The 19,857-nt window shown below is 30.7% G+C and overlaps 2 protein-coding genes and 1 long non-coding RNA gene across 3 annotated transcripts; all 3 read left to right on the top strand.

The window, feature by feature from the left end:
• The first annotated feature begins 1,845 nt into the window (after positions 1-1,845).
• Positions 1,846-4,347, top strand: LOC108342737 (uncharacterized). The gene is made up of 3 exons (XR_001833423.2): positions 1,846-2,008; positions 2,154-2,226; positions 4,096-4,347. It is a non-coding gene; the product is annotated as an uncharacterized LOC108342737 (long non-coding RNA).
• A 6,485-nt stretch (positions 4,348-10,832) lies between these two features.
• LOC108342461 (probable plastid-lipid-associated protein 4, chloroplastic) lies at positions 10,833-12,999 on the top strand. The gene is made up of 6 exons (XM_017580242.2): positions 10,833-11,210; positions 11,326-11,439; positions 11,844-11,942; positions 12,235-12,309; positions 12,574-12,641; positions 12,767-12,999. The coding sequence occupies exons 1-6, from the start codon at positions 10,920-10,922 to the stop codon at positions 12,837-12,839; spliced, it is 720 nt and encodes a 239-aa protein (XP_017435731.1). The 5' UTR covers positions 10,833-10,919; the 3' UTR covers positions 12,840-12,999.
• Positions 13,000-14,333: 1,334 nt separating this feature from the next.
• LOC108341009 (uncharacterized) lies at positions 14,334-19,614 on the top strand. The gene is made up of 7 exons (XM_017578607.2): positions 14,334-14,935; positions 15,029-15,172; positions 16,871-16,943; positions 17,284-17,389; positions 17,486-17,582; positions 18,961-19,056; positions 19,138-19,614. Exons 1-7 carry the CDS (start codon positions 14,432-14,434, stop codon positions 19,297-19,299), a joined length of 1,182 nt encoding a protein of 393 aa, XP_017434096.1. The 5' UTR covers positions 14,334-14,431; the 3' UTR covers positions 19,300-19,614.
• Positions 19,615-19,857: the final 243 nt, after the last annotated feature.

The following is a 19,857-nucleotide window of genomic DNA, read 5'->3' as shown; positions in this document are numbered from 1 at the left end:
TGGTGTGATTTCTTTTTATTTGGATGCCTCTAGTGATCGGTGACTAATATTTGATTGTACGTTGCACTTGCTTAAAATATTACAACATTAACACATGGTTACAGTTAGCTATCAATTACTAGTTACTAAACGTCTGCAGAAAAGAAAGAGCTTATTTATAGTGTTAATGATTTCATATCAAAACAAAGTATTTTGTTTTTATAAATTATTAACAATTTAGTATATTTGAGTTATAGGTATATTTGAGAAGAGAATATGAATCCAAACACAAAGAATTAACATTATTCCTAATCAAAATTTTAAAACAATAATTTAATGGAACTTTATTAGGGATGACAATGGATCGAATCGGATACGAATAATATCTATCCACAACTCGATCCGACAAAAAAAATCCACTACTATCTGATTCGTTACTCGCACGGATCGCAGATACTCGTGGATATCTACAAATATTTTAAAAAAATGTTTTTATAAATTATTAAAATAAAATTACAAAAAATATATAAAATATAATATAATTAAATTAAATATAAATATAATTTTAATTAAATTTAATCTTATAAAATATAAATTAATTTTAATTTTAATTTAATTTAATTAATAAAATATAAATTAAATTTTTATTTTTTTCAAGTAACGAATATCCCGACTCAATTATAACCAGATATATATCCTATCCAAACGACGAGTAATAAATATTTACTATCACGAATTTTATCTAAGATATTCATGGACGCTAATTTTTTTTTTTTGTCATGTTTTCTTATTTCTATTCATAAAGTAGACTCATTCTTGTAATATTTTATATACATAACATTTATATATTTGTAGAATTTTGAACTATGCCATGGTGCATTCTTGAACCATCTAAACGAGTTCGAAATTAATTTTACAATGGGCATGGCTCACTGTAAATGAAGGAGATAAGTTACCAACTTGAAAAGTGATAGAATTTTTGTGTCCACTAATTTAGAGATAAGAACAAAAGCAACAAAAGAAGGTCTCGTGATAATCTAGAATCTTGCAATTAGCAACGAAAAAGATAACAAAAAAAAGTGACATAACTCACATTCCATAAGGATATGGTTTGTACATTTTTCTTTTCTTAAACTAAAGTAACGACGACTTCGTTAATTGAAAGAGAGAGAAATTTTGCTCACTCTTTTTCTTCAATTGATCCAGTTTTACAACAACAAGAAAGTCATTTCCTTTATATAGGTACAAACAAACAAACACATCACTAAAATAATGATAAAAATCTTACATGATTAAATACGATTGTTTTTTTTTAATTAAATATCTAAAGAATAATTCCATTCTTTTATCTCCGTTTATAAAATTGTATTATGTGAGATTTCTATTTTCGTAAACCAAGAGATCAAAATAATTTAGTTTTCTTACAGAATCACGTTTGGTACATTTTAGTAAAAGAGAAACTAGAAAAAAAAAACATTTTTTAAGACTAAAAATAAATAATACATTATTTTGTGAATCTGTGTCTTTTTAATTCAGGATGGTTTCACTTCACTAATGTAAATAGTATTAGGTTTATAAGAAATGAGAATTTACGAGGGAGATATAACATCAATTACATATATTATTATATATTTTTTTATTTCTATTTAAGATATAATTTAGATTCACATTTAAATTTCCAACAACCAACTAATTATAGTTTTTAAAAATAATTTAATTTTTATGTATTTTTTTAATATACAACTGTAAGGGCTTGGATTTGAGTCAGCAAAAAGGGGATGACAAGTGGCAAAGGATGAGAGGTTGAGTACTTTAAAATAAAATTTCATTAGTTTGGAAACATTGGTTTTTAACTTTTTCCTCTTGTCTGAGAAACCATTCCTCTTCCTGCAAGCTCTCTCCTCCTCCTATGTCTTCTCCCTTTCCATTCTTCACACTGAACCATTAAATTCTCGATTAGGTGCTGCCCCAACGATCACAAAGTAGCGGGTATTGCTCTTAGTCGATCAATTTTCTCTAATCTGAACCGGTAAGAAAAACCCTCTTTCTCATGTGCCCTAGGGTTGTAAGCATGTGATTGAACTTGTTGCATGCAACCCATTTCGTTTTTTTCCATAATCTAGCTTCTATTTGGTGCTAAGATTCGTTTTCTATCATCAATTGATGATTTATAGGTGATTCTAACATTTTGAAAGTGCAAGCAAGTGGTCTAGGGTTCCTACTTGAGCTGGGTTGTCTACACTAGAGGTAAGGGGAGCTAGTTCTTCTTTTTCGATTTAGTTGTATGACGTGAATGCATGATGATTTTCAAATTGGTATGTTGTTGGAAGCATAATTTTGATTTTGCTAACTTGAAATGCATGTATGGAAGTGTGAGTGTTATGTGAATTTGGTGATTGATGGATATGAACTGTTTGGGAAGATTTTGAGTGATGAATTATGTATGTTGGAACTGCTTTGGTGTGGAAAATTTGCTGTGGTGTTGATCGGAAGGAAAATCAAGTGTCTTAGGGTCACTTTTTGGTCATTTTAGAGGAAGTGAGGTAGTGATTTTGAGCAAATGAGGTTTGTCATGTTTTTGGACTGTGGGGACAGTTTCACCCACTGTATTGTGACTTGTTTGAGTCACTCATTTGGTCAAGATAGGTGCAAAGTGGTAAGAATCAAATTTGGGTCCCTAAGTTGTTGAAGTTAGTGTTTTGGGCTGAAAGTGAACTTTAATCACTTAAAAATGGTAGTAGAAATGTTTAGAATCATTTGGATAAGTGTAATTAAGTCTAAACGAGAATTAAGAGTCTAAAAAGTTGAGAAAAGTGGTTACAAATGGTCAAGGGAGATTCTGATACAGTCTGTAGAATTCTCAGAATTCTGTAGAATTAAATTCTGCAGAATGTGCAAACTGAGCGTTCGTCCATGTCGTAGTTGAACGCTCGGTCATGCCATGTGCTGAGTAGCGTTCGGTCAGTTGAAGGTTTAATTAGCGTTCGGTTAGGGGTTGAATTAGTAGCGAGCGTCCATAAGTAGTAGCGAGCGTCCTTAAGTAGTAGCGAGCGTTCATATTGGAGGCGTTCGACCTAGTGTTTGATCCCACAGCGTTTGTCCAAATAGGGTTCGTCCAAGTGCTTTTGATGTTCGTCCAAATAGGGTTCGTCCAAGTGCTTTTGACGTTCGTCCAAATAGGGTTCGTCCAAGTGCTTTTGACGTTCGTACAAATAGGGTTCGTCCAAGTGCTTTTGACGTTCGTCCAAATAGGGTTCGTCCAAGTGCTTTTGACGTTCGTCCAAATAGGGTTCGTCCAAGTGCTTTTGACGTTCGTCCAAATAGGGTTCGTCCAAGTGCTTTTGACGTTCGTCCAAACAGGGTTCGTCCAAGTGCTTTTGACGTTCGTCCAAATAGGGTTCGTCCAAGTGCTTTTGGCGTCCGTCCAAACAGGGTTCGTCCATTTAAGTGGTGGTGTTTTCTGTTTTATTTCCTCTCATCCAGTAAGTTATGTTATTTAAATATTTCGGTTACAATTTATGAATGCATCTTCATGTGATCCAGATTGGTTGAAAGTGTATGGTTATAAGTGGTTTATGATGTACATTGTTGATCCAAAAGAAATATCATGAGATTTAAAATGGTATGATTTAATCGGAAATTAAGATCTCTCGGTGGGATCGGTTAGTGTATTGAATGAATGTAAGAGGCTTCCATATGGGGGGTTATCCCTAACACTCCAACGGTCTTTCATTCTCACTTAGAGAGGATTGACGCATGTGGTGGGAGTAGTGGGAGGTCCTAGGGTAGACGCTATCACTGGAGGTCTATTCCGCGGTAACGGACTAGCCTTGTGTATGGTCGGGTGGAACCCCTCGACAATGGCTTTGCAAAGCAGTAGAGGCCATCACAAGTGCACAACCCGCCCCAGCTCTACATACATTTTATGTCCGGACGTGTCTAGAGTCTTAACATGATAAGATGCTTGTCTTGATGAGTTTTATGAAACAAATGCTAGATTGATTGAAAAATGAATTGTATGATTGTTTGAGACCTAGCTCACCCTTGCATTTGTATGTGTTGCATGTGTTTGCTTTTCCCCTTGCGATGATCATCCAATCCTTTGGATGTGAGCAGTAGGTGATGATGTACCTTTGGAGCAAGCTTTGGAAGTTGAGGAAGACCCAGCTCCTAGTGCTTAAGATTTCTACTAGCTCTTAATTTAAATAGATCTTTATTTTGAAAGACTTCTAGCCTTCATTTTATCATGATCTATATTTTGGAAACACTCTTTAGGTCCCATTGAACCTTTATTCAATCATGTATGTTGGAGAATTATGAACTTGTACTTAAGTTTTAAAACTTCCCAGCCAGACTTGGATAACTGTACTCCTTAATCCTATTTATTGTGTACTCTTAATTGCTTTCTATTATTATAATCGATGCATTCTACATATATACATTGCTATATATTTTGGGATGTCACAACAACAAATTGGAAAAGAAGTATAACTATTAATCAGTATACAAATCAACAAATTTAGTGTCCGTAATATTTTATTATTGGGTGACAATTTTGTTTTCTTAATTTTGTGATAAAAGATGCAATTAATGTTAATTTATGATTGTTTGGTTAAGTCATTAGTCAAACTAGTAGACATGGGCCATAACTTATAACACAATTAAAAAAAATTGAATTTCTTAGTCTTCTAATTTTGATGACCAAGTTTGACCTTAGACGAGTTGAGGACCTGCTTTCAAATTTTATTTATCTTTTAGGGAACTTCGTATTTACGTTTAAAATTCAATATTGAATAATATTATATATAAATCTTCTTTTCTTTTGTGAATCGTTGAAATACATTAATTGGAGGATAAGAAAATATTATAAAACACTAGCAGCTAAAAGCACTTTTGTTTTTAAAATAACTCTTAAAAAATAGACATCTCTTATTCGTTTTAATCTATCATTTTTTTATTTTATTTTTATATAAAAAATAGTCATCTCTCTTATTCATTTATTATAAATTATTAATAACGGAAAATTATTTTATAAGAATAGATCAAGTTATATTAATATAAGTTACATTAAATGTTATACCATTAATAATTGTGTATAAAAAAAAATTTGTCAACACATAAGATTATAATTTTGTATTATCATAATGATTTATGTTAAATTTTATTAACATTGAATAATGTTGAATTTTGTTTTATCACTTTTTGATTCGGTGATGATTGATAACACATGATTAATGTATTCAAATTAGTATGTTTTAATATTGTTGTTAGGTGATTTTGTTTTAGTTAATTATAATTATAACTAACACACACACACACATATATATATATATATATATATATATATATATATATATATATATATATATATATATATATATATATATATATATATATATATATATATATATATATATATATATATATATAGTTGTTTTTCGGTTGGTTCATTTTAGCAATGTGTACCGGGTTTTAGTAGACAAATATACCCTTATATATATATATCATGAATTCTAAGTTTGAAAGTTAAGGGTGTTTTAATAATTTTCATTCTCAAAACTAAAAAAAAGGAAACCTCAAACCCTTACTCACGTCTCTCATTCCTCTCAACTCTTTCTTTTTCATTTCTCTCAACCCTTTCTTTTTCATTTCTCTCATTCCAACATTTTCTCTGTCGTAACCCAACTAAAAAAAAATCAGAAATTGGTAATTGGCCTGGAAAAAATAAAAAACACTCGCTGTTAAACAATTTCCTACAAAAAAATGATTTTATAATGAGTTTTCATTTTATAATTTTTGTCTTATCTAATTTTATATATTTTTCACAAGCCTGACATCCAAAGAAATTGGTAATTGGCCTCGAAAAAATCAGAAACACTCGGTTAAACAATTTCTTAGAGATGATGATTCATCATCTGCAGATAATGATTCATCATCTGCAGATAATGAAATTAGAGATGTTAGTGAAGATGATGAAATTGAAGAGATTTTAAATTAACTTTTGCTTAAAGGCAAATATGTCAATAACTCAACTCTTTACAAAGACAAATTGTTTAATGACGAATGTTTATGACTTTTTCACTTGGGGCTACAGGTAGGGTGTGAGAGATGAAAGAGAAATGGTTGAGAGGAATGAGGGAGGTGAGTAAGAGTTTGAGAGTTTCTTGTTTTTTTTAGTTTTGAAAATGAAATTATTAAAATATCATTAAGGTTAAAACTTAGAATGCATGATATATAAGGGTATTTTTGTCTACTAAAATCTGGTACATGTTGTTAAAATGTATCAACTGAAAAACATTGTTAAAATGTACCAACTAAAAAACAGGTGTATATATATATATATATATACATACATATATATATATATATACATACATATATATATATATATACATACATATATATATATATATACATACATATATATATATATATACATACATATATATATATATATATATATATATATATATATACACATACATATATATATATATATACACATACATATATATATATATATACATATATATATATATATACATACATATATATATATATATGTATATATATATATATATATGTATATATATATATATACATATATATATATATATATGTATCTATATATATCTATATATCAGTTTAATTTTCTTATAATCGGAGTTGAAACAAGATTTAGTTGTTAATCATCACTGTAATTTGTTTCTTTTTGTTTGAGCGTGTGTATTTTTTGTTATGTGATCAATATGCATGTTATCATAAATGTTCACGTCTAATGTTAATTATTTTATCTTTTTCCTTTGCATATTAATTATGCTAAACTGTGTAGCCTTTTAATATATCTATGTTTGTGAGTCTTTTAATATATGATATATCTACAGGGTTGATAAGAGTAGCGTTATTCGTTCTTGACAAAAAAATTATGTCCCGTTATATAAATATCGGTAAAAATATTTGTGGATTTTTTTTATATATGTAGAAATTTATTGTATATATTTTATATTTTAATTTTTAAAATTTTTGAAAAAAAACTATTTAAAATAAGTTTTTAAAATCTAATTTTTTTAATATATGAAATTAAATTTTAAATTATTATTTTATAAGTAATATATTTTTCATTAATAATTTATTTTAATTACTTAAAATAAATAAAAAATTATTAATAATTATTAACTATATATATCCACTTATGTAGTACCTGTATTCATTACGTACATGTATTCTTTTTCATCCCTTAATATATCTAAGAAACAACAATAGAAAAAGGAACAACTAATTGTTATTTTAGTATAGTTTGGAAGGTATACGTTCTAGTTGATCTTGATCTATAGAAAAGATATTACTAAAATGATATTAAATTAATATAACATTAGGCCTTGGTATATATATTCGGTAGAAAGATTTAATCCAATAGTAAGTATAATATAATCCGTTGAAGATGTTGAATGGTTGAATGGTGCAATTGGTATAATTCACATTAATATAATTTCATGTCTTTTTAATCTTTTATACGTAAGCATGACTATTGGCTGGAATAGGTGCGAATTTTTCTATCTTTTGCTAATATCATATGTCCTTTTCATTATGTTTCGAATAGTAATTATTTTTAAAACATCACAATAAATAAAATATAATATTATCAAGTTTCTCTAAAATAATATATATACTGTCATAGATATTTTTACGTCAAATTGTTTGTTGAAAATATTATTAAATTGTATTTTAATTTATAATTAAATAATCATATATTGTCCCAATATAATTTGAGACGTTAAAATTCATATTTTTATTGATTTTATCATTTCACTTAAAAATAGTTATTTTATTTAGGTGAAATGCTGTCAATATCATACCTATGGTTTTAGAAAAAAAAAAACATAAAATAAATGTTTTATTGATATAAACAACTACATGTTTTGTCAATCCACTCTTTTAAAATTAGGGCATAATTCAGGTTGTTTAACTGTGAATTATTATAAATTTTCTAGTATTTAAGTTCGATTCATTTTTATATAAAAAAAATTAAGGCAAAACATTCAATTAAAAAAAGTAAAGCAACTATAGTTAAATTATCTGGGTAATTAGAAGGTATTAAATTATCAGTTCATTTTTTAAATATGATTTTAACCCAGATATTTAGTTATCAACACAAAAGCACCTAAAAAGAGGTTTAAGTAAGATTGATATAATTATAACAAAAAGAAAACAAGTTAAAAACTTTACATATTTTTTTCACGCCATAAAAAACGATATAATGTTTAATTAATTTTTTTCTGATGAAATTGTTGAATTCTTAATAACCGATTGCAGCAAACCTCATTTTGAAAAACTATATATATATATATATATATATATATATATATATATATATATATATATATATATATATATATATATATATATATATATATATATATATATATATATATATATATATATATATATATATATATATACGGATAACTTCGTCCGGCTCACCACGGGTTGGTCAATTAGTGAATCAACTCAACCCAATTCATTTATTACCAAGTTGAAAAAATTCAAACTCGAACCGACCCATCACAAATTGGTGAGTTAAACGGGTTGTGACTCATTTAATTATAAGTTTTTTTAAATAAAAAATTACAATTCTTTTAATTCAAATCTAAATAAACATCATACTAAAATAATGTTAAACTTCAAAGATAATTCAAATTAAAAAAATATCATACAACTTTTGATAATTTTTTAATATTGATAATCCAAAAACATGAATAATTTTTTTTTAATATTGATAATTTTTATATTCACAATTCATTTTGACAACATTATATATATATATTCCAAACAGGTTGCGTTTATTTTAAAATATCAAAGTCTATCCATTTCTTAAATAATAACAATAATAAATATTTTGGAATAGCACTGCAAAGTAATTTTGTTTTCTCAATGGATACTTTATTTTTATCTGTTGAAAATAGAAACTTGACTATAAATTATATATATACAAAATTAAAATAGAAACATTTAATAAATAAGATAGCTAGAGAGAGAAAATAAAGAAAATGGATTTTAAGACGAAAGGGAGAGAACAACAACCCTAACAAATACTACTATTAGGTACGAAACAACGGAACAGATATACCAACAGTTGTGTTGGATAAACCATGCTACCAATAATAGTAATAATAAATAATAATATACTTATTTATTTTGTTAAGAAATACACTGCCACGTGTTCATCATAAAAAACAAAACAAAAAATAAAAAAGAGGGATAAGAGCATTTATGAAAAAACCAAAGTATCTCACACAAAAAAACAGTTTTTATTTTGAAAATTTGGTAAATAAATTTAAGATCTGTACGGTATGATTGGTCAGGTTTATGCTTTGTTATGATATGTTGAACGTTCCAATAATATTAATCAGACTGTTAATTTAAAATTTATTTCAAAAATTATAAATACATATATGTAATTATATTTAATATGCATTAATTATCATAACTGTGAAATGTTTATTGTTTTTGACATCCAAGTATTTTCTATATATAACCTTTCAATTTAGTCTAACAACAACGATAACTTAATAATGACAAACATACGAATATTTAGAATTTAAAACATACATAAATACAAGAAATATATAACATCGATCTTATAATCGAAACAAAATTTATTTTATTATAACTCAAAATTTTATCCATTATATATTTATATCACACCAATGATTCAAATGATTAATATATTTAAAAATTATAAGACCTTCTAATTTGAAATAGGTTGGTCCATGAAATTTTTAAAAAGTTATTATGAGTTAAGATAAAAAAAATAAACTTATCATTATTTAATCTTTCTAGCTAATATTTTTAGAAGTATATAAAAAATGTGGGTTTGCCTGGGAAAAAAGAGAGGGTTAGTTTGGTACAACAACATGAGGTTGAGATTGAGAAAACAAAAAAGATTGTGAATTTGATAGACAGTACGTAGCAACTTTCTTGGTGGTTGGATTGTTCAGACATGCTTGTCTTCTCCTAACAACCTACTAACTCCATCTCATTCATTATCCACACATCACATTTCTTTTTTCCTTCTTTCCTAAATATTTATATTAAATCCATTTTTTATTACAACTTAAAAAAATCTATTTCCAAAGACGTACCCAATATGTAATATACAAAACAAATAACTTATCAACATTTGACATATTTTTTTTAAATTTCTCACGAGTTAAAATATAAGTTTAGATAAAATAAACAATAAATAAATTAGGAATAGACATTTAAAGCAATGTTTTTACGGAAAAATCTTTGGACATGTCACTTGTACTCTTCCTAAGCATGTTGGAACCATGAAATTTGGGCCATTTCTTAATCTTTATGCATCCCCATAAAAATGTAGTATCTCCATTTTATTTTTGAATAAAATATATTAAATATTTTAATTTTATTATTTATTTTTACTTTCTCTTCTTTTAAAAACATTGCAACATCCTTCACCATTTTCTTTTTTTGAATTGGTCATTCCAATATTGATGATGGTAATGGAGGAAATGGTCGAATAAAGAAAATGGTAGAGGGAGGTGCAATATTTCTATAAAAGAAAAGTAAGAATAAAAAGTAAATTTAAGTTTTTTAATATATTTTATTAAAAATAAAATAGAAATATTACTTTTTATTGGGGTGCAGAAAAAAAAAGGGGCGCAGGAAGAAAAGGCCAGAAATTTGGGTTTAATGATTTGGTTTGGGCCATTGATTTGACTAGATTCGGCCCATCAGTATATGTGGAATAGATTCCTAAATATGTCAGCCACTTATTTGGGCCATTTCAGCTCCACATGTGTATTTCATTAATTCTCAAAAAGTTTCGTTAATTATGAATTATGAATGTTCATTACAGTGGATCTTTTGTTCCAACAGTTACAATGGTTGGCAGTGTGCATTAGCATAACCCATTTTCAATGGCTCTTTCCAATCCCACTGCTACTCTGTCATTGAAATGCAAAATCGATTCCTACCCATCAAAGAAAAATCTTCTATTTCCATCGTCCTCACGACAAAAATCGAACACCCCTCACCTCGTATTACAAGAAACTGATTCTGGGAAGTGGAGGAACATGGTTTCATTTTTCCCAGGTTTTCTAACTAAAGGCAGAGATGTTGACAGCCTCAAGCAGGAGCTCTATGAAACAATTGCACCCCTTGACAGAGGTGCTGAGGCTACTCCTGAGGAGCAACAACGTGTGGACCAGGTCCAAGTGAAAACTAAGAATTCACATGTTACATCGTTTTAGTGGTTATGTTTTTGCTGTGTCTTTTGGTTTCCTTGTTCCTGAGTTGTGATTATAATGGGTCTTATTGGTCTAGATTGCTCGTAAACTTGAGGCTGAGAATCTTGTCAAGGAGCCTCTCAAGTCCGATTTGCTCAATGGGAAATGGGAGCTTTTGTATACCACATCTCAATCGATTCTGCAAACACAGGTTTGTCTGTTGGGGTTTACGAATTAAGATCACTTTCTTATTACTCTTATTTTTGTTGGACTGAAACATGTGAATTTGGAAAACACTCTGTGTGGCCTATTTTGAATTTTTGATGAATTATTGTTTGGAATGCAAGCTTGAGTAGTCTAACCTTAGATACAAAAGAGAAAGTAGAACATTATATAAAACGGTTAATACATTATTTTAAGATTTTAGATAGAAAGTAGTATTTTCAGCTCATATTTTTTGTTGGTGTTTGTATCTCATAAGAAAAATTTTGATGATCAGTTTTGATTTGTGAAAAAGTTAATTTTGCTAGGCTCTGATTGGTCATTGTATCGTTCTCAAATTTATTTCTTTTAACATTACTGAAGTGAGGATTAATTGTAGTGTAACTATCCCAGAGACCGAAATTCTTGAGACCAAATGGAAAGATCTATCAGGCAATTAACGTGGATACCCTGAGAGCTCAAAATATTGAAACTTGGCCGTTCTACAACCAGGTACGTACTGCAGTTCTAAGTTCTAAGGATTATTTTAAGTATATGTTTATATGGATTGAAACACACAGACAATGTTGACTTAGATTTCTTGTGAATTTTGTGTTAGTCTATGTTGTTGAAATGGAAACCAAAATTTGGTTAAGAGATGAGTTGTTCATTTCACAGATCACTAGTTTTTTTCTAATATGATTCTGGTTTAGATGAACATGAGCATGACAAGTCTAGAGACATCGTCTTGGACATAGTGTTACACACATGCGTTTTTACCAGTATGTTGCCATTGTTGCTGCAGGCCACTGCCAATTTGGTGCCTCTTAACTCAAAAAGGGTAGCTGTCAAGTTTGATTTCTTCAAGATAGCGAATCTGGTAGGTGATGTAGTGCTTCAAATTACTGTCATTATTACTATTTAATCAAACATCACATACTAAAATTTAACATAATTTATTCGTTTTAACTTCTATGCATCTCTGCATGTCATGAATTGCTATCTAGTTAACGTTCATGCTCCTTAAACATTCATATCATGATAGTGTTTCTTTCTTTCTTTCATTTTCTATTATTCTTTTTCCTTCTGTTTTTGCAATTCAGAGTTTTTTTACTGACAAATGAGTCTATTATGCTATGTACAGATACCTATTAAATCACCTGGGAGTGGTCGTGGTCAATTGGAAATTACTTATTTGGATGAAGATTTACGGTAAGACCGTGACTACAGTATACTTTGTTGTTTCTGACTCACATTCTTGAGTTTCTTTTCTTCCTGGAATTCAATATTAATTGTAGTTCTAAGTCTGAGTTTCTTTGTCATGCCTGATCTCACAGAATATCAAGAGGTAATAGAGGTAATTTGTTCATCTTGAAAATGGTGGATCCATCCTATAGAGTTCCTCTTTGATGTGGATTCTCCAGTGATCGATTGGGGTGTCTCCAATTTTCCCTTTTTAACATTAATTAATGTTACTTGTAAAATTCAGCTCAGAACTTGATCCGTTGATCCGTTTTGTATCTTTGGATGGAAAATTATATTTTTATTAAGGGATATGTTGGAAGTCTCACGTCGACTAGAGATAATATCAAATTATAATATATAACTCGGTTGGAAACTTTACCATACAAATTGGTTTTATGGAGTTGAATTAGGCTTAAAATCCAAATCGATTTTATGAAATTGAATTAGGCTTAAAATTCACTTTTAATATCATATCAGAGTCATGATTTGTGTTAACATTTCATTACCAGAATGGGAGGGTTTGACATTTTATGGATGAAGAGTACTATTGCTTTGAACTACCAATTAATTAAAAAAACATCATGACAAAAAAAAAAACTTTTGAATCACAGTTTAAAACTACTAATTAATTTTTCACTTTCACCTCTCCATCTCTAAGTAATGGTAGTTTAACATATATTAGACTCATTTAACACACATTAAAAAGATAAGATAGTTATAAAAAAAAAAAGTGAATTTTTGTATTTATAAAAAATTGAAAGAGGAAAAGACTGTAAAGGAGAGTGTTATGTGTTAGAGATCACAATTTCCTCTCAATCCCTTCATATCTATTTATTTACTTTCCCTTACTTTTTAGGGATATTTTAGCCATTAAAATAGTTAGCTTTTATATTTGTAAAATATAAAAATAAAAATAAAAAGGTAAAATAGTAGATATAAAATGTGTGTAAAAATTTGCTTGATATCAAAATAATAATATCTACTCTAGAATTTCCAGTGTGCTTTTTTCTATTGGATCTTAAAGAAGTCTTTTAAAATATTTTCAAATTCAATTGAATGTATATCTTTATACGTCGTTATATATAATTTTTTAATAATGTTAGTGGAGATGGGAAAAATTCAATCAATTAGACAACAAGAATAATTCATTTGAGAATATCCAATCATCAAATCACAAATTTGTTATGATTCTAATTCATTTGAGAAAATCATAAATTTTGTAAACTTTCATTTTACAAAAGAATACACACTTCCACTTTGTCTCTCCCTCCATCTTTGAAATAGGTGTAAGGGCTGGACATCGGCTGACACAAGAAAGAAAAAGAGGGTAAAATTGTCATATCCTCATACCCATGGCGTACAGAAAGAAAAAAAGGAGGTGCAATAAAAAACATCCCTACTTTTAAGAATATAGGGTTGAGGGTCACTCCCTACTTTTATACATTTTAGAAATCTTGTTTCAGAAAATTTTTAGAATAAATATTAAAAGTCATTTTAACGAAAAAGAGGAAGTAAAACAATCATTTTCAAAAGTAGGGGTGCTTCCAATAAATTATAGGGGTGTAAGTAGAAAATACGAAATTTGTGACATATGCATACATGGAAATAATAATAATAAAAAAATAATAATAATGAAAAGACAAAACGTTAAACATGCGGCTGCCAGCATAACCAATAAGCAAGCAATTGAGTAACCGACCATAGAAACAGAACAGAAGGAAGAGGAGAGTGTGTGTTCGGATTCTGCGTGGTCAGGGATGGGTCCCAGTATCTGTTCCTCCGATGCTCACCACCTTCTCCATGCAAATCTCACACCTAGTTCCGCTCCTCTCCGTCGACGCGCCCAATTCCTCACCTTCGCCTCCAATTTCTCTCCGCCTCAGCCACAGGGAGGGGTTGAAGACGACGCCACGGCCAAGAAATCGTTTGCAGTGGCCACGGGGGAACTCTTCCTGGGGTTGGCGTCGCGGCTGATCAAGAGCCGCAACAAGGGAAGCAGCCTTGTCGGTGATTCGGGTTCGGTTGCGATGTTCGTGAATTCTTCAGGGAAAGTGTACGCCGAGGAGAGAATCGGGGCGTTGGTGGAGGACGAGATTGATCCGGACGTGGTTTGGGAGCAAAGAATGAAAGATGTTGAAGCGGAGAGGAATAGGTTCGGGCGCGTGGTCACCACCCCTGGCTTTAGCTTCTCTGCTGCTGGACTTCTCTTCCCTTACCATCTCGGTGTTGCTCAATTTCTCATTCAAAATGGTTACATTAAGGTTACCTATTGAGTTTATATATATTACATAATGCTATATTGGATCGATGCGTTATTGTGTATAATGGGAGAGAGTTTTGTGATGCTAGTGCAGGAAACGACGCCGTTAGCTGGTTCCTCTGCTGGAGCAATAGTGTGTGCTGTGATTGCTTCCGGAGCTAGCATGGAAGAAGCCTTGACTGCTACTAAAATATTGGCTGAAGATTGTCGGAATCGAGGAACTGCGTTTCGCTTGGGGGTATGCGTACCTCAATTCTCTCACTACTTTATATGCTTGCTCTCTGTTACTGATGATTAAATATATGGAATTTTGTCGGGCTATAATTTCTTCTGCTGTATCTAGGCTATATCACTCTTCTTCTGTGTTTTCTTTTCTTTATTTTTGTTGCTCGCTTGCACTAGTAGTATCAGAATTTTAGATATTCTATCTTCACGAGCTAATTTGGAAATCACAGCTCCCTCTTGCACAAGTCTTTTTGTCTTGACGGCAGTACGTAATACGATTTGTACGAATTATTTGTTGCAGTTTGTAAGCCTCATACTGATCTTTCTCTTGATATGTTATTACGTGATTCTCTAGTTTTCAAATAGCCGAACAAAGTGTTCCTGTGCTGTAAGACAGCCTCCTTTGTATGAAATAGTTTGTTTGAGGTGCTTGGTGAGCAGTAGGTGTGACCATTCACTTCGGAACAATTTCTGCTATCCAGGTTTGAAGGTTTTCCATAGAGAAAGCCCATGCAACAATGTACAATCTATGCACGTATTTGGTTGGAAATTTAAGGGTATTTTTGTTTCACACGAAATTATTACTGGATAGCATTGTGTGACTGGATATGACATTTCTAACGTGTTCAGGATCCAATAACTGTTTAACAGGGTTGCCTTTTCTTGTTCGTAACAAGATTGAACGGCTTTCATGCATATTTTTACCACCTACATTTTTTTATGCTTAGGGGGAATTTATTGTCTATTTTAATTTGTTCCTTCCCTACTCTCCCTGTAGAAGTATTTTTTTCGTAAAATTAAATATAAACTCTCTTAGAATCATCCCTCAAAGTAGTCCTGAATGAAGATCATGTTTATCCGACAATGTTACAGTTATAGGTTGCAATGCAGAACCTTGGTACCCATGCCTTTGAATGTTTGACAATTCTGTCTAACTACAAGTGTGTTAGATAAAAACTTGTTAATCAGTTGTTGGCTCGGTCTATAATATGGACAAATGTAGTCTCATTTTGGATGAAGTGTGAATTGTTATAGTTTCTGTGGATTGTGGTTTAGAATTAGAACTGTCATCAATCAATTATAGCAGAAGTTTGAGTTGTTTGATGAAAGGTACGTGAATGGTTTTATATTACATTTCTAACACAATCCCCTGAAAGAGTCTTTTGGGGCTTGGGCTAGAAGCATGGACAATACGCAAGTTCTCTGATACTGTGACATGAACCAACTTTGCCAAAAGCTTAAGCAATTAGATAAATACAACATGAATGCTTTTATATAAGATCTCCAACAAGAACCACAAAGACAAATAAGTGAAAAATGAAATGAGACTTTTGTGAATTTGGTGGTGGCCTAAAGAAAACCTGATAGTTAGGATTTGATTAGGCTAGTACTAGGTTATGTAATGAATGATAACCCCGTTTTTTTTTTTTTTTTTGCCTTTAGAGCTATGTCATTTTCCTATGATACAATTGGAACTTTTGATTTTGAAAGTATCTGTTAGAAAATGGTAGAAGAAAAGCTGCTTTGACACTTTTACTAGATATATCTGCTTTTGAGGTATAGCTATTAATGAAACGTTATTCAATTGAATTGTGAGTCTCTGAAATTGAAATAATAGCCTGTGAGATCTGCAATTACCTGTGAATATGTAACTAAATAATTTCCTTTAAGTTCAAATCTCACCATTTTGGTTCTATGTTTCCCTTCACAGGCTGTTCTACGTGATATTCTTGACAAGTTTTTGCCTGATGATGTTCATATAAGATCTAATGGGAGAGTCCGAGGTAATTCTGGATGTTCAGCACCTCTGTTAGTTTTTCCATGAAACTGTCTCGTCAAAGAACAAAACTACACATCCTTTTATTAATTTTCTAGAGCCAGTGGAAGTAACACATGCTAAACTAGAAAAAGATATAGCGTATAGTTGTCCACAAGAATTACACTTGTCAATTTGATTTTAAAATTGCATTCATAGACTCAGTTTATTATATTATTAAAAAAGTGAAAAAAAGGATTTATTTTTTCATTTGAACTTTTGGGCCAAAAAATGATGTAAAAGTTATCTTTATTAGTGGAGAAGAATTTTCAAGTCTTGCTGTGCCTTATGTTGCACTTCTGTTGCAGTTGCTGTGACACAGCTTCTTTGGAGACCCAGGGGTTTGTTGGTAGATCAGTTTGATTCCAAGGAAGATCTCATCAATGCAGTTTTTACCTCTTCCTTTATCCCAGGGTGATTTATTAGTACTACTATATTTCCTTAATTGAAAATGTGATTTTTTACTTGTTATAGATTATTAAGTAAATTTAAAACTTATACTCACTCCAGATATCTTGCCCCAAGGCCAGCAACGGTGTTTCGGAATCGGTTATGCATTGATGGGGGTTTGACTTTGTTTATGCCACCAACATCTGCTGCACAAACGGTATTTTTGTTATTTACTAATTGGACTATTGCTTCAATTGATTGATTATTTGTTGAAACCTTTGTTTAAGTGTTGAGGGGTTTATAAAATGTGTCCTTTTTTTTTCTTTGGTCTGTACTTCCTATGAATTTTATTAAAATTGAATGAAGTGTCGCCAAAAAGGGGGAATCCGGTGAGTTTCATAAGTTTTCAAAGTAAATAGCTGAGAACCAACATTGATTCAAGTCTGACTTCTCCGATCGCCTCGTCCCCTATCTTTACCCCTTCCACTAAAAAAATGTTGGAATGAGTACCAACAGAAGCTTTCGTCGGTTGTTCCTTGATTTTAGTTGCTTAAACTTCTTTTTATGCACTTTTAATGAACTTGGCAATCCATCGAGTGAGAGTTTATTAATGTTTTTTTTGTTCTTTTATGGCACATACAACAAAGTTGAACTTTGGTTCCAAAGACCGAAATATCTTTTCTACAATGCTAGTTTCTTCAGCTGTCTCCAAAAGTGCACATCTTGCTGACAATAGTCATCACAAGAGAGAAGTAATTTGAAATTCTTCATCAAACTTGATTCAAAATGTTTCGAACTCAACCTGAAGATTAGCTGCCTCCTTGCACTTGTAGAACTCTTTTTTTATGGAATCCCAAATGTTTGGACGTGATTGTGCAATGGCGGTTTTCCAAGATTTAACGGTCAATGGCTTGGAAAAGATAATTTTTTGCCTTTAAATGCTTCAAGCACAGTCCTTGTACTTCATTTTTTGGAGCCTCTGCACTGCCGTGCCAGTTGCTGGTTTACACTTTAAACTGAGAACCTAAACTCATATCATACTGTTGAAAATATAGATAATGAAACTACTAGTATAACGAAAATTCTGGAAGTGCATTTTCTTTATTAATCAGTAGATAACCATTACCTATGTATAGGTAATACTACAAAAACAGTAGATAACCATTATTCTACTAACAATAATCAATTGCATAAAAATAGGAACCAATTCAGAACGTGGAGTTTACCACTTAGTCTAACAACTACTAGACTTCTTAACTCGGAGTAAAATAAAGAAATTGAGAGTTGGTCAAACGCTATCCAACCTCTATTTATTTAAAACAAATTGAGGATTTAGGATAACATGATGGCCATGGAAAATGATTCCGACTTTCTCAGATCATCTATGAAAAGATGAAAAAGTCAAAAGCTTTTCTAGAGATAGGTGAACCATTGGGAACCTTCGCAGGTTTGTGCGGTTTAAATGATCGAAAATATTTATTTTTATGCACTTTAATTGTTGTATTTGAATTCAGATGTTTCTAAACAGATCTATGATTTATCACGTTTATTTGTTGTCTCGTTTCAACCTAAATTAGTATCTACCACTTTTACAGGTTCGCGTTTGTGCTTTCCCAGCAAGTCGATTGGGATTGGAAGGGATAGGAATTAGTCCAGACTGCAATCCAGAAAATGCATGTAGCCCACGACAGGTAACCCTTCGTTCTGTGAATTAACGTAATAATTTTGGTAAGGGTAAGTAGAGATGAATATTCGGAATGAAATCATTGCAGCTTTTCAACTGGGCACTTGAACCAGCTGAAGATGCAGTTCTTGACCGACTCTTTGAACTTGGATATCTCGATGCTGCTGTCTGGGCAAAGGAAAACCCAGTTGAAGCAGTAGTTCAAGATGATAGTCCTGCCTTTGGAAACAGCAGTGCATCCAGTTCATGATGGTCCTACGTACGAACTCATAATGATAGTTCACTACATGGATTGAAGATGCATGACGAAACTATAGACAATTGGAATCAACCAACTATTCTTCCTTGTAATGGAACATGAAATTAGGAAAAAATTCATCGGGAGAAGTACGGAATGAGAGTACTAATCTCGTTTATTCATATTTATTGTAGATTGGAATAGAATCAAAGGAAGGAAAGAAAGAAAAAGGAGATAATATATTTAAGTTTTACAGTCAGAAGGTTAATGTAATTTGGAAATTATAGTGAATTATAAATAGAATTTACAGCTAGTTCTTCTGTGCCAGACAAAGTTTTGGTATTAGTTTGTCGAATGTGATGTTTGTGGTATACAAAAACTAAGGTAGGGTGTGAACTGGTTTTTTAAGGACAATCTTAGATACAGTTGCTATTCTTCTATTATTAGTTTGAGTTTCTTTTTTAGGAATTTGCATAATAAATAATTTATTAAATATTATCGCTCATCGTTGAAGTGAAAATTCAAATCTACTTGTTTTTATGTTTTGATTTATTTTTATCTAATCTTAAA

The sequence above is a fragment of the Vigna angularis genome, chromosome 6, assembly GCF_016808095.1.
Source record: "Vigna angularis cultivar LongXiaoDou No.4 chromosome 6, ASM1680809v1, whole genome shotgun sequence".
NCBI classification, from domain to species: domain Eukaryota; kingdom Viridiplantae; phylum Streptophyta; class Magnoliopsida; order Fabales; family Fabaceae; genus Vigna; species Vigna angularis.
The sequence above is the reverse complement of the archived record's forward strand: the minus strand, read 5'-3'. Positions and strand labels throughout refer to the sequence as shown.

Excerpts from the sequence above, each read along its gene's own strand:
- LOC108342461 (XM_017580242.2), top strand. The coding sequence starts at position 10,920 with ATGGCTCTTTCCAATCCCACTGCTACTCTGTCATTGAAATGCAAAATC. Across the intron at positions 12,310-12,573 it reads TCTTCAAGATAGCGAATCTG|ATACCTATTAAATCACCTGG; the intron begins GTAGGTGATGTA and ends TGCTATGTACAG. Across the intron at positions 12,642-12,766 it reads TATTTGGATGAAGATTTACG|AATATCAAGAGGTAATAGAG; the intron begins GTAAGACCGTGA and ends CTGATCTCACAG.
- LOC108341009 (XM_017578607.2), top strand. The coding sequence starts at position 14,432 with ATGGGTCCCAGTATCTGTTCCTCCGATGCTCACCACCTTCTCCATGCA. Across the intron at positions 16,944-17,283 it reads ATCTAATGGGAGAGTCCGAG|TTGCTGTGACACAGCTTCTT; the intron begins GTAATTCTGGAT and ends CTTCTGTTGCAG. Across the intron at positions 17,390-17,485 it reads ACCTCTTCCTTTATCCCAGG|ATATCTTGCCCCAAGGCCAG; the intron begins GTGATTTATTAG and ends TACTCACTCCAG.